The sequence below is a fragment of the Pelophylax lessonae genome (genome assembly GCF_965119305.1).
Source record: "Pelophylax lessonae genome assembly, chromosome: 2".
NCBI lineage: Eukaryota > Metazoa > Chordata > Amphibia > Anura > Ranidae > Pelophylax > Pelophylax lessonae.
The window spans coordinates 466241227-466255107 of NC_138769.1; the positions used below are offsets into that span (position 1 = coordinate 466241227).

Below are 13881 nucleotides of genomic sequence, written 5' to 3' on the forward strand. Positions count from 1 at the left end.
AACGAGATTCAGATCCTATGGAGTCACTGGGGAAGGGAAGAAAGAGCCACAACTGAGACCCTTTCTATAAAAAGACTTAAATGTAAGACACTGATGGTGTCTGAAACAGGATGGGAAAGACAGAAACCTTACTTTTGATAGTTCTCAAAGCAAGACCCTAATTTAATGCAAACATAATCTCATGGGGTGAAGGCCTTTGGCTAACACCAAATGATGTATGCCTTTCATGTCTGAGAACTTTTGGGAAGTAGAATTGCAAACCTTGAGTAGTTGAAGGATTGCAGATATCACGTTGACACTGTCCCTTAGGACCTGGGCTTTAACGGTTAAAGCCTGCGACCACTGAGCCAAATGACAAATCTTCCCCTGGGACAGCAGATGCCAAAAGGTCTAGCAAGGCTCAGAGTGCCTCTGCCAGAAGTCATACCAGGTTAGCATACCTGCCTGGACAAAAACCAGAGCAAAGAGGATCACCAGAATGCCCTCAATCATGCAATATATATATATATATATGCTTAGATAAGAATGAAGTTGAAGGAAATGCTTAGATCAGGATGTAATGATCCCACAAAGCCACCAGAGCATCCACTGCTTCCGCCAGGAGATTCCTGTACCTGGATATAAGTCTATCCAGTTCATCGTTGGAACTGGAGGCCAGGAGGTCCACATCAGACATCTCCACCTGTGACACAGATCCTCAAACACTTTAGAGTATAGGGACCACTCTCCCATGTCCAAGCGCTGCTGGCTGATTGAAATTTGCCTGCCAATTGTCTACACCTAGAATGTACAAGGATGAAATGTGTACAGCCCAGGACATGATCCGCTCTACCTCTTTTGATGCGGAAAGACTTTTAGTGTCTCCCTGATGGTTAATGTATGCCACCATCATGGTGAACCCAAACTGGATGGCGCTCCAACTGGACAGTCCAACGTTGAAAGGACAAACTGTCTGAAGCTCCAAGATGTTTACTGAGAGAAGAGATTACTCGGACGACCAAGTCACCTGTATCAACAAGGTACCCAAGACTCCTCCCCACCCCAACAGGCTGGCATCTAATGTGAAGATTTTCCAAAAGACAGAAAGAAAAAAAAAAAATCCCAGACTCCAAAGCCAGATTCCTGAACCACCATGTTAGGGATATCCTGGTCCTTAGAGTCAAATGAACTGGCCTATCCAAAGACAGGACTGTTTTGACCCACAACAAAGAAATGCTGTGCTACAGGTGTCTGGAGTGAAACTGGGCAAAAAGAGCTGCCTTGAAGCAGGCTACCATCAGCCCCAAGACTCTACTGTGGAGAGTCAGATGGCTGCTGAACTGATGAGATTGAGCCTGAGAGGAGGAGAATCGAAACACTCTGGCATGAGATGTGCCCAGGACCAGACCCAGATATTCAAAGTGATGAGGCTGTTGTAGCAATGATTTCTGAAGCTTCAGGAGCCCCCCAAAATGCAAGAATGACTGAACAGTCAGAAGTATGTTGTACTAAGCGCCCTCATAGACTGTTCCCGCCACAGAAAGTCATCTGTTTATCCCACAAAGAGGATGTCAAGAGATTACAATAGGGATAACACTGGAACCAGCACCTTGGTGAAGATTTGAGGTGCAAAAGAGAGGTCAAAAGGGAAGAGGCATGAACTAGTAGTGTAGGGCGTATTTTCGCAAAGCCACAAGAAATCACTATTGCACTGGAAAGATGGCAACATGCTAATAAAGATCAACAGAAGACAGAATGTTTCCCTGTTAGAGGGAGTCTATGACAAATCTGGTGTATCCCATCCAAAATTTGTGTACTCGACTGAAGGAATATTCAAAGCCTTGAGATGCAAGATGAGACAAATGCCACCTCTTGGCCTGGGAACAGTGAACAGGTTGGTGTAAAACCCCTGAAACTGTTCTGCCGTAGGGACAGTGGTAATGACCCCAAAGGGCTCAATGGGAGATCTGCCAGTCTGTGCAGAGATAGAAGAAGGTTGGAAGTGAGAAAAGGAAGATGAGGCAGAGAAATAAACTCGAATTTTTAGACCTGGGATACAACCTTTTCCACTTTGAAATGTAAGCTGTCCAAGGGGGTGCAAAGGTCAATAGATGTTTTCTTATGCAGGAAAGTGGAAGCATTTATTAATGCTATAGAAGGCTTGTCTGAGGATTTGTCAGGCTTTGGACAGCCTCAATACTGAGCGGCATCCTTAATGATATTATCCAGAGCTATCCCTTAAAAGGTCATGTTGATAAAACATTTCTTGCACAGGGGTTCCACAGTTCAGCACTTTATCAAAATTGCACTTCATATAAAGCTGAAAGACTGATGCAGCTAAGTAAAATCAGATACAAAATCTGTGAGGGGATAGATGATACAGAAGCTGAAGAGGGTGTGTGCGTATGCTTGTGGCATCTGTGATCAGAGTCAGCAAATAACTAATCTGGGTCATCAAGACTTGCACAACTGTGGTTAAAAATCTCAGTACAGAGGGTAAAGGACTCAGTCGCTCCCAACGTAGCCAAGAAGGATTCCATGGACAGGTCTGCAGTTGCTATGGTGCTGCACATATAACCGGTTTGAGCCTAGCCATTTAATGGCTTGACAGTTTGGACACAAACATCATTCGCGGCATGCCTTAAGTGTATCTGTTTTGGGAAACCATTAAATGTGGGTTTAGTACAACTTTAAGTACCCATGACACCCAGAGAGCTGGTAGCAGCTGAGGGTCGGATGGCCAGATGTGACCACAGTCACTGTAGGTGGGTAGCAAAAATTGATAAAAAAAAACAAAAAAAAAAAAACAGTTCCACATGGCTCCTGCAATACTTTATTCCTGGAAAAAGAGTGCGGAAAGTGCATGACACTCCACCCAGCAGATGATGACAGCACTCAGTCCCAGAGTGTTAACCCCTAACAGCAGGAAATAGGGAATAATGAAACCAGTATCAAATAAAAATGAGATGAGAACCTGGCAAGTGCTCCGTGGCTATCTTTTACCAGAACAAAGTCTGGAAAGTTCCCCACGTTGAGCCCAGTGCCCCAAGGCCACTTTCAGGTTTACACCACAACATCCTGCCAGGTGGAGGGTGATCAAGCAAAGGGGAAACCTTCAGTAGCAGAAACAACGAAGGAACAAGTTGCTTGAAAAATTGCAGGTTAGTCTTTAGGACAGCAGAGCTAAAAAAAAAAAAAAAAAAAAAAAAAAAAAAAAAAGGCAATCCTCTTAGGACAATTAACAAAAACCAAAAAACCAGAAGAATGTTGGTGATAGTAGGAGGAATGATCCTGGGCTGGCCTACCAACCTTTCCTTTGCCAGTGTCTGATCCTCCTGTAGATGGCAGTGTAGAGGTTAAAGACTTTGTGGGTCTCTCAATGGACAAAAAAAAGAAAATAAATTTTGGCTGGAAGTCACTTTAATGTTAGTAAAAGGTAAAACGGTTAGCACAGATTCAAAGCCAAATGTAAAATGTTGTAGTTTCATGAAAATGTAATCATTTAATTTTTTGTCAACATGTAGACAAGTGCAGGCAATAGGGTTTTTATGCAACCTTTGGCCTGAGCTCAATATGCTACCTTAACCACTTGCCGACCGCCGCACGCCGATCTACGTCGGCGGTCAGCCCCTCACAGGCAAAGTGACGTAGGGCTACGTCACTAGCTTGTGAGGGTCTAGGGAGCGAGCGCGCGCCGCCGGAGGCGCGCTCCCGCGTGGTCACGGACCCCCCCGCGCGTGTGACCGGCGGACCCGATGTCCGCCGGCCACTCTGCGATCGGCGGGGGAGAGGGAGAAAGTCAGGCAGCTTGTGTAAACAAGCTGCCTGTCATTCTCCCCTCTGTATGAGAGCTGATCATATGGATCTACTATGTAGATCCGTTGATCACTCTGCATACAGCTGAAGCCACAGCCAATCACAGTTAGAATCACGCCCCTAGGGACACACACAGCCCCTCCCTCTCAAATAAAGTTAACCCCTTCACTACCAGTGTATTTTTACAGTAACAGTGCATATATATATAGCACTGATTACTGTAGAAATGTCACTGGTAACCCCAAAAGTGTCAAAAATGTCAGTCAAGGGTCCGATCTGTCCGCCGCAATGTCGCAGTACCGCAAAAAAAAAATCGCAGATCGCTGCCATTACGCGTTAAAAAAAAAAAACAACAAAAATGACAAAAATCTTTCCCTTAGTTAGTAAACGCAATAACTTTTGCGCAAACCAATCAAAATACGCTTTTTGCGATTTTTTTTACCAAACATAGATAGCATAAAACAAATTGGCCGAAAATGTTAAAAAATTTTGATTTTTACATTTTTTTTGGGGGGAATTTCATATAAAAAAAAGGGAAAAATATTGCTATTTTTGCAAAATTGACGCTCTTTTTTTGTTTATAGCGCGTGATCAAAAAATCGCACAGGTGATCAAATACCGCCAAAAGAAAGCTCTGTTTGTGGGAAAAAAAGGACGCCGAATTCGTTTAGGTACAGCGTCGCACGACAGCGCAATTGTCCGTTAAAGTCACGCAGTGCCGAATCGCAAAATACCCCCTGGTCGTTTAGCAGCCAAATCCTCCGGGGCTTAAGTGGTTAATCATCTCCAAAATATAGACTATTACCTGTTTGAAATGAATCATCACATCTTTAGAGAGCTCCATATCTTTAAACATCCCTTCCAACTTAACAGTGAAAGCCGCACCACACTCTGCAAAAAAAAAGGATAGACAGAAATCACTAAATAGGTTGCCCCTAATCTTGATCCAAATCATGCAATTACAGCAGCCATTATACAGAGGTATATAAATGTTATGTGATGATATCTAAGCTTTAGGGATCTATATCTGATATACAAACAGTTAGGTTGAACCTACATTGTCTAACTTTAGTTAGCAATACATTTAGTCTGAACGTCACTTCTGATAACCACTCGAGTATGAACAGCTATGTTAGGTCTATGCCTTAATTCTCCCCTGGCAGAAAAAAATTAAAATATTTTACTAACTATAAAGTCCATTTCTTGCAGTCCACTGATGGACACAAGAAGACTGTAACCTTTGGGTTATACTGCTGCCAACAGGAAGATTGGTCACTGAGAAAAAACAAAAAATTGTAGTACAGCCCTGGATAATCCACCTACTACCAGCATGCCTCGGTTTTGTAGCAAGGCAGCACCAAAGGCATAATCATCAACACAGAGGGGTAGGAGACTGGAGTCCCTAAATTGACTCTAATATTAGGAAATTAGGCGACAATAAAACCCTATTTTCTTTCTTGTCTATTTCCAGACACAGGACTGTAACCTCCAGGACATCCAAAAGGAACTGAGGGGTGGTAAAACCAACACTAACAGGTTCACAACCCCCCCCGCCCCAAAAAAAACAACAAAACAAAACAGAAAACTGGGGATTGCCTGCAGCACAAAAGATCAACCTGAAGGCACTAGCATCTGAAGCTGGCATCAGATAAGGCCTGAACATCTACCTGGTAGAACTTGGCAAAAAGAGAAAACAAGGGAGGGAGTTGCATGGGAGATGCCCTGAACAAAAGGCATTGGCTCTGGAACAAGATAGCAAGAGCAGAGATCTGACCCTCAATAGAGCTGACAGCCAAATAATGGCCCAGACCCAGCTGTAAGGAGGGGATTCTTCCCACAGAGTATCTCCTAGGGTGGAAGCCCTGCACCTCATACCAAGTCAAGTATGGCTTTCAGGTATTGTAATGGACCTCGGAGAAGTAGAGTTCCTAGCTTTTAACATCGTAGGAATCAAAGATTCAGAGATGCCCCTGTCTCATACTCTGGGTTTCAAAAGCCACCCTGTAAAAGGCAGCGACTGTGAAGCAGGATAGTGAATCCGTTCATGAGACAGAAGATGCAGATGATCTGTAAGAGCCCACTGAGTGTCTGCCAGGAGTCTAATAGGGTCGAAGCACCACATCTGCCTTGGCCAATCTGGAGCCATGAACATTATTGGAAGGCCTTCCTTTCTGATCCTGCAAAGCAGATGAGGTAGGAGTTTCAGGGAAGAAAACTGCTTTCGCTAGATCCCTGGAGAAAAACTTGTCCAGCTTGTATTCAAACCTGGAAGTCAGGAGGTCCACATCCGGCCTCTCCCACCTATGAAAAAGGTCCTGGACCAACTCCGGATATAGAAACCACCCCCAGGTCCAGACACTGCTGGCCGAGGAAGTTTGCCTGTCAATTGTCCCTGCCTGGGATGTGCGCAGCAGAACGTTATGCCCAGGACAGAACTGTGACACTTCTGGTTCCTCCCTGGTGGTTGAATTACACCACTGCTATGGCATTGTTCAACAGACCTAAGTTCAGATGACCCTGCAAATCAGAAGGTCTAGAATTGCAGGGGCAGTCAAACTAATCAGCTCTAGGATGCTGATTAGGAGACAAAATGCCCTCTGAGGACCGAGTCCCTTGCACCAAAAGGGTGCCCAAGACTCCTCCCCAGCCCATGAATCATAAGGATCTTCCAAAATAAATGGAGGAAGGACATCTGACTCCAGAGCTGGATTTCTAAGCCACCAAACCAGGGACAGCCTGATCCTCCACACCAGGCTATTTCGTTTGTCGAGGGACTGTTAATATCTGTAGTGACACAGGAAGGCTGGAAGTGATGAACCAAGGAGGGGGCAGAGAAAGAAACTCTAGCTTACAGCCTGACAACCAACTCCTGCACCAAAGCATCTGAAATGCAGGCTGTCCAAGTGTCCCTAAAAGACTAACAGGTCTCCACACATTTTGGAAAGTGGGGGCACACCTTTATGCCAAGAGGGTTTGGCAGACTGGAGTTTAGGCTTGGGTTTTTAGTAGGGGGTGAACCTTCCCAGACTGAGCATTAGGCTTCTTTGGATGCAGAAGATGCACTATGAACAGCTACACCATATTCTGTGCACTAGTTTTTGTAAAATCGCTCCCAAAAAGATTACAGGCTGCCGGCGCAGATCACACCAGTAGGCACACTGAAAGCAGCTAGGGAGCCATTACTAGTGTGTAAACTCTTTGTCTAGAAACCAATGTTGTGCAACCGTGTGGCAGTTAATCATAGTAGTGCAGGGTACAAGCAAGGCTTCATATATCCACAAAATTTCCCTGAAGGTATTTTTCCTCACATCCAAAAAACAGATCATACCATGCTTTAGTTTGGACACCATAGATTTCTCCGAATCAACAGATGCACTTTTCCCCACCAACAGTCTTTTCGCAAGGTCTTTCTTGTAAAATGCCTCAAACACATCCTTGCCTGAAAAAAAAACAAAAAAAACAAAACAATAAAATGCATTAACTGAACGAAAATGAAAATAAATAAATTGAAAGGGAAATGCAGAGCTTGTATTTAACTTAGGCTTGAAACAAAGTTAAGGAGATACTGTCACTTTGCCCATGCTGGGGCAAAATGTACTGTAGGGCCTCATGCATACTGTAGCTCAGGAATTTAGTAGCAGGGGAGTTTAGAGGCAGATATCACTTGTGTGTTCATGAGAGGAGCTTTTAAGCATACAAGAAAAAAAAAAAATAAATAAAAAATCGCTGAAAAGCTCCTTAATGTGCCTTAATATGTATTAACTCATGTGAAAACTAGGCCCGGTCCTACAATAATGCATCCTAATGGCCATAATTCTGGCCAATAGAATGTATTAGCGCCAGATGCATGAACAAACATTAACCACTTCCCGTCACTGCACTGCCTTTTTACATCAGCAGTGTGGCTCTCCCAGGCAAAATCACGTTAATAAACATCATTTGCTTGGAAGTCCACTAGGGGGAGAGTGTGCGCCGCCGGAAGGCACGCTCCCGCCACCCATCGTCAGCGGGGAAGCCAGTGCGGGTGTCAGGCGGCTCCGTCTGACACCGGCGATCTCCCCCCGCTGACAGAGAAGGACAGACGGCTGATGTAAACACAGCCGTCTGTCCTTCTCCCTGAAGTGATCACAGAGGCTATGTGATCCTGCTATATAGGATCGCATGTCTCTGTGATCATCTCACAAGCCCAACCCCCCCACAGTTAGAATCACTCCCCTAGGCTTACATTTAACTGCTTGATCACCAATAGCATTAACCCCTTCCCTGCCAATGGCATTATTACAGTAACAGCATTACAGATGCAGCCGAACCCTTACGATATCCCTCAGGAAGGAAAAACAGGGAATCAGACGTCCGAAAGGATTCTGTGGCCGACAGGTAAACCCTGATAGCTCGAACCACATCCAGCGAATGCAAGGCAATTGCTTTGGGATGCTTGGGCTTCGCACATGGTGAAGGCAACACGATATCTTCATTGAGGTGGAAAGCCGACACCACCTTAGCTAGAAAAGATTGGTTTGGTCGCAGAACAACCTTGTCCCTAAGAATGACCAGATAAGGCGAACGGCAGGACAGAGCTGCCAATTCAGACACCCTGCGAACAGAAGGGACAGCCACCAGAAAGGCAACTTTCTGAGACAACAAGGGCAGAGAAATTTCTCTGATATTTGCAAAAGGAGGTCGTTTTAAAAACAGACAAAACCAAATCCAGATCCCACGGAGGTAAAGGGGATCTCCTTGGCGTAGTCAGGTGACGCACCCCCTGTATAAAGGTGCGAATCGAGGAACTAGTCGCCAAAGGAACGCAGGAAGTAAATGGCCATGGCCGACACCTGACCTTTCATCGTGCCCAATGACAAAAACGTTGCTCCACACCTTTCTGCAGGAAAGCTAAGACCCCCGCCACCGAAAGGGTGTGAGGATGCAACCCTAGCGACTCACACCAGGCAATCGACATCTTCCAAGTACGATGAGAAACATCCCGGAAGTCGCCTTCCTTGCTCTCAACAAGGTAGGAATCACAGAAGCAGAGGCCTCTGTCTCTCAATACCTGGCCTTCAACAGCCACGCCGCTAAAGCCAGCGACCGTAAAGCATACTTGAAGATCGGCCCTTGAGACAGCAGATCCTCTCTCAGAGGCAGCCACCAGGGAAGTTTGACGACCACCTTTACCAGGTGTGTGTACCAAGATCATCGAGGCCAGTCTGGGGCCACCAGAATCATCTGCACCTTCTCCGCCGCCAATCTGCGGAGGAAGCTGGACAACAGTTGTATCGGAGGAAAGGCATAAATCAGCCGATATTGGCTCCAAGGCACCGCCAACGCGCCTGTGGCGCCCGCCAGGGGATCTCTAGCCCTGGCTACAAGCCTCTACACCTTGTCGTTCAGACGAGACGTGAACAGATCCCCCTCCAGAATTCCCCACCGGGCACATAGGAGGCAAAACACCTCCGGATGCAGGGACCATTCCCCCTGATCCAGGGACCGAAGCCTCAGGTAGCCCGCTTGCCATTTTTCCACTCCTGGAATGTGAACAGCGGAGAGAGCTGGAAAGTTCGCCTTGGCCCAAGACAAAAACACGGCCACTTCCTTGGCCCGCCAGGCACTCCTGGTGTCCCCTTGGTGATCAATGTAAGCCACAGCCGTGGCATTGTCGGATTGCACCCAAACCGGGAGACCGTGGAGTCGAGACGTCCAATGGAGCAGAGTTTGATCGCCCCAAGCTCCAGAACATTTATTGGTAAGGAGGATTCCTCCGTCGACCACAGACCTTGAGTAAAAAGCGTGTCCAGCACCCTATTCCAGCCCGTCAGGCTGGCATCCGTGGTGACCACCGTCCACAACAGCGGCAACAACGACTTGCCTTGGCACAGAGCAGGCGACAGAAGACACCACGATAGCTCCGACCTCGTGAGATGGCTAAACCTAATATCCTGTCGAAAAGACCACGGATCCTTGTTCCATTTGCAAGGATCTCCGCTGTAGAGGGCTTGTGTGAAACTGGGCAAACAAGGCCGCCTTGAAGACTGACACCATTAGCCCCAGAGACCACATGTAGGTCTGCAGAGAGGAGAGGTCGTTGGCCATAAGGAACCTGATCTCGCCCTGCAAAATCATTAGTTTTTTCCACTGGGAGAAAAAACCTTTGCTTGAGTGGAGTCCAAGACCATGCCCAGATAATTCAGACGTACTGATGGGGTCAGTGCAGACTTCTGGAACCGTGACTGTCAAATCGCACGACATAGTGGCACACAAGCTCATCCTGAACAGGAGATCGTCCAGCTAACCGAGGACCGCAATCCCCTACTTTGCGCAGCAAAGCTAGTACCGGGGCCAAATCTTTGGTGAAGACCCTCATAAACAGGGATGTGCAGATAAGCATCCTTTAAAATCGATGGAGGCCAGAAAATCTCCTTGGAGTAAAGACGCCACCACCGACCGGACAGATTCCATCCGAAACTTCTGCACCCGCATGAGGCGGTTTAGCAACTTGAGGTCCAGAATTGGACACATCTTGCCCTCCTTCCTGGACACTGCGAACAAGTTTTTATTAAAAAAAACCTAGAAACCTGTCCCGCTGAGGAACTGGGACATGCTGGGCGAGACCAAAATTCCATCTTGTACCCTGTACAAATCAATTTGTGAACCCATTTGTCTGGAATCAGAGATGTCCAGGGTTCCCGAAAGTAACGCAGACGTCCTCCCACCCCTGAACCAGGTGAGGGTGTCCCTCCATGCAGAGGAGGAGCTTTTCTCGCACTGGACTTACCAGCCTTGGGCTCACCCGACCAAGTCTTCTTGCCTTCTCTGGAGGCTCTGAACGTTTTGCCTTTTCCCTGCGCCCCAGAGGCACGGAAAAAAAACCCAGGTGACCCTGATGGGAAGGTCCCCGCATACTGCGAGGTGCTTTACCTTTGCGAAATGGGGGAGAAGAGTACGCCTACCGCCAGTTAGACCCTTGAGTAGCACATCCAAGGAGTCACCAAAAAGGCGTTCACCCAAAAAAGGGGAAAATCAGACACGGCCTTCTTAGAAGCCTGGTCTGCCAATACGCCCACAATGCGGCGTATGGAGAACCCCACCGCAGACAACCTGACGACCAGAGGAACCTCCATGGCCGCATCACACAGGTACACCATGTCCTGGGTCACCTGAGCTCAAGGAGAGAAGGAGGTACTGGCGCAGCCAGCAAGTTGCTCCTAAGCACCTTGATCCATTGTGTAACTGTCTGAGAACTAAGACAGAGGCGAACACAGGTTTAAGAATAAAAACCCGCCAACAAGTGCAGGTGGCGGGAAAGTGATTCCATGTGCCTGTCCACCGGATCCTTAAACACTGGGGAGTCTTCCACTGGCACCACAGTGGAGTTGTTCAACCTGGAAACAGTGTGATCCCCCAGGGATTGGAAAATGAGTCTTCAAAAGAATAACAGCGCTAAAGGGCTTGGGCGCCACCAGCGTGTGCTTAATGCGCCACCATTGCTCATTCACGATATCGTGAAAATCCTCGGGACAAGGAAAAACCTGACCCGACTTCTGGGCTTTGCAGGAGCCAAAAACAACCCACTGTCCTGACTGCGTGGGCTCATCATCTATATGCAACGTCTCCCTTACTAATTGAAATCGGTGCTTCCATCAAAGTGCGTTCTCGCGCCGCAGCTGAGGACGACTCATCCTCCTTGCCTTCCAACTGTAAGGACAGGGATCCCTCAGGGAGGGCAGTGTCTGTGGTAACCACATCATGCTCTGATCAGAGTACTGCTACTGCTGACAGACATGAGGGATGGTGATCTGGAAGTTCCAGCATGTGCACATGTAAAGTCTGAGGGGGGAATTCATGTCCTGGGACTCCAAGCGCAGATTGCAAGAAAAACACGTACTGTCCCTTTAAATCGCGGCCTCGGGATGTACCGCGCTATACCGCTCTGCCACTGGAGTCCCCCATTAAGGTTGCAAGAGCAACATATGTCAGAGGAAAAACTACTCTATATTTTACCCCCTTCTAGATTGTAAGCTCTAACGAGCAGGACCCTCTAAATCTTCCTGTATTGAATTGTATTGTAACTGTATTGTCTTCCCTCATATTGTAAAGAGCTGTGAAAACTGTCGGCGCTATATAAATCCTGTATAATAATAATAATATTTTAACCCCCTGGAGCAGCAGCACTGTTACTGTATTCAGCTTGCAGAGAACGCTGGACAAGAAGTACCAAAAAAAACCACTAGAGGCCGAGCAGTGCCTGTGAACAGGCTAACACAAAATGGTGCCTAATGTTACAGTAAAGGAAGCTCAGGGAAAATGGCTGCTGCCCATACCGCGCAGTTGCCCACACTTAAGATGGCGCCCAAAAACGGTGCCAAACACTCCGGGAGACAAAGAAAATGGTTGCTGCCCTTACATAGATGCAGCTTGAAGCTGATGAAGTTACAAACCCAAAAGTATGTAGGTATTAAACTTTTGTTTAAACCACTTCTTAATAAGTAAAAAATAAAATCCCACAATTGAATTACATACTCATTCGATTGAAAAATAAAGTGACAAGTGCTTTTATGGCCAAGAACTAGTAAACATTGAACTCGGTTGTGGTAATTATAGCCGCCCAATCTGTAAACAATTAAATCCTGTTGTAAATAATTAGTCGATAATTATTGAAAATAAAAAAAAAAATTAAAAAATAAAGTGATAGGTGCGCTTTTCTTTATCCGTGCTTGTAACAAATCCAATGAAGGTGCTCCACTCTGTGCTCCCTTTATGCCACTGCACTCACCAGAAAGGCTCTCCCCTCAAGGGGGTGTCTTGATTTCACAGCTAAACTGCTGTATGACAGGACCCAGATCCACATGTCCATTCCTCTCCCATAGTGCAATACTGTTTTCGTTTTTTTATTCCAATAAACAATCAGAAATGGACTTACATTTGCTCAGTGTTTGGCAAGCATAAAAATCAGGAAGTCCGGGATGTCTGTGCGTTCCACGGACCTGGCAGGCAGTGATGCAGTGACGCTGGAAGCTCCGTCCTACATGTTTCATCAGCACCCCACTCCTGATGATGAAATGCGTAGGGCGGAGCTTCCAGCGTCATCGTGTAAATTCCTGTCGGGTCCATGGAACACACAGTTTTCCTGATTTTTATACTTACCAAACACTGAGCAAATGTAAATGCATTTCTGATCGTTTCATAAAAAAAAAAAAAAAAAAAAAAAAGAAAAATGTACTGCGCTATGGAATGCCATTTCTTTCCACATATGACTGAGGAGAAGGGTCAAACTGGTTAAAGGAGAAAGGAGAAGAATAGACAGGTGGATCTGGGTCCTGTCATACATCAGTTAAGCTGTGAAAGTGAGACACTCCCTTAAAGGGGTTGTAAAGTCAGAGGTTTTATTATATTAATGCAATCTATGCATTAGTATAAAATCCTGTGTGTATCAGTCCCCCCTCAGCCTCCCTAATACTTACCTGAGCCCATCTCTATACAGCAACGTTCACGAATGTCTCGGCTGTCCTGGGACTCTACCTCCTGATTGGCTGATACACAGCAGCGGCCCCATTGGCTCGTGTTGCTGTCAAAGTCAGTCAGGCAATGAGGGGAGAAAGGGGGGGGGGGGCTGGACACAGGGAGCTGTGACTTGGCTCGGGTGCCCCCATAGCAAGCTGCTTTTGGTGGGGCACTCACCAGGAGGGAGGGGCCAGGAGAGCAGACGAGGGATCCGAGAAGAGGAGGATCTGGTCCGCTCTGTGAAAAACCACTGCACAGAGGTGGTAAGTATAACGTGTTAGCTATTTTTATTTAAAAAAAAAAAAAAAAAGAGACTTTGAATGTTATATGCTGCAGTTTAATGCGCCTTGTTTTATCACGGCATGTACCTAATATTTTCACTGCATGTTACTGTACCATGTTTCTTTTGCTTTTAATTAAAACCGTTTAAAAAGAAAAAAAAGAGAGACTTTACAATCACTTTAAGGGGAAAGCCTTCAGGTGAGTGTAGTAGCAAAAGTGGAGCACAGAGTGGAGCACGTGCACTGGATTGTTTTTTTACAAGCACGGATAAAGAGCACCTGTCATTTTATTTTCAAAACTTTTTTTTTT

The 13881-nt window shown here is 46.3% G+C and overlaps 1 protein-coding gene across 1 annotated transcript in view; it reads right to left on the bottom strand.

Moving 5' to 3' along the window:
* Positions 1 to 13881, bottom strand: part of LOC309546041 (cullin-4A) — a 132370-nt gene that overhangs the window by 84130 nt on the left and 34359 nt on the right. The window contains exons 10-11 of the mRNA XM_082245520.1: positions 7124 to 7234; positions 4601 to 4686 (exon numbers count right to left, since the gene is read on the bottom strand). Of these exons, the coding sequence (XP_082101646.1) occupies positions 4601 to 4686; positions 7124 to 7234 (197 nt within the window). The remainder of the gene's footprint in view (positions 1 to 4600; positions 4687 to 7123; positions 7235 to 13881) is intronic.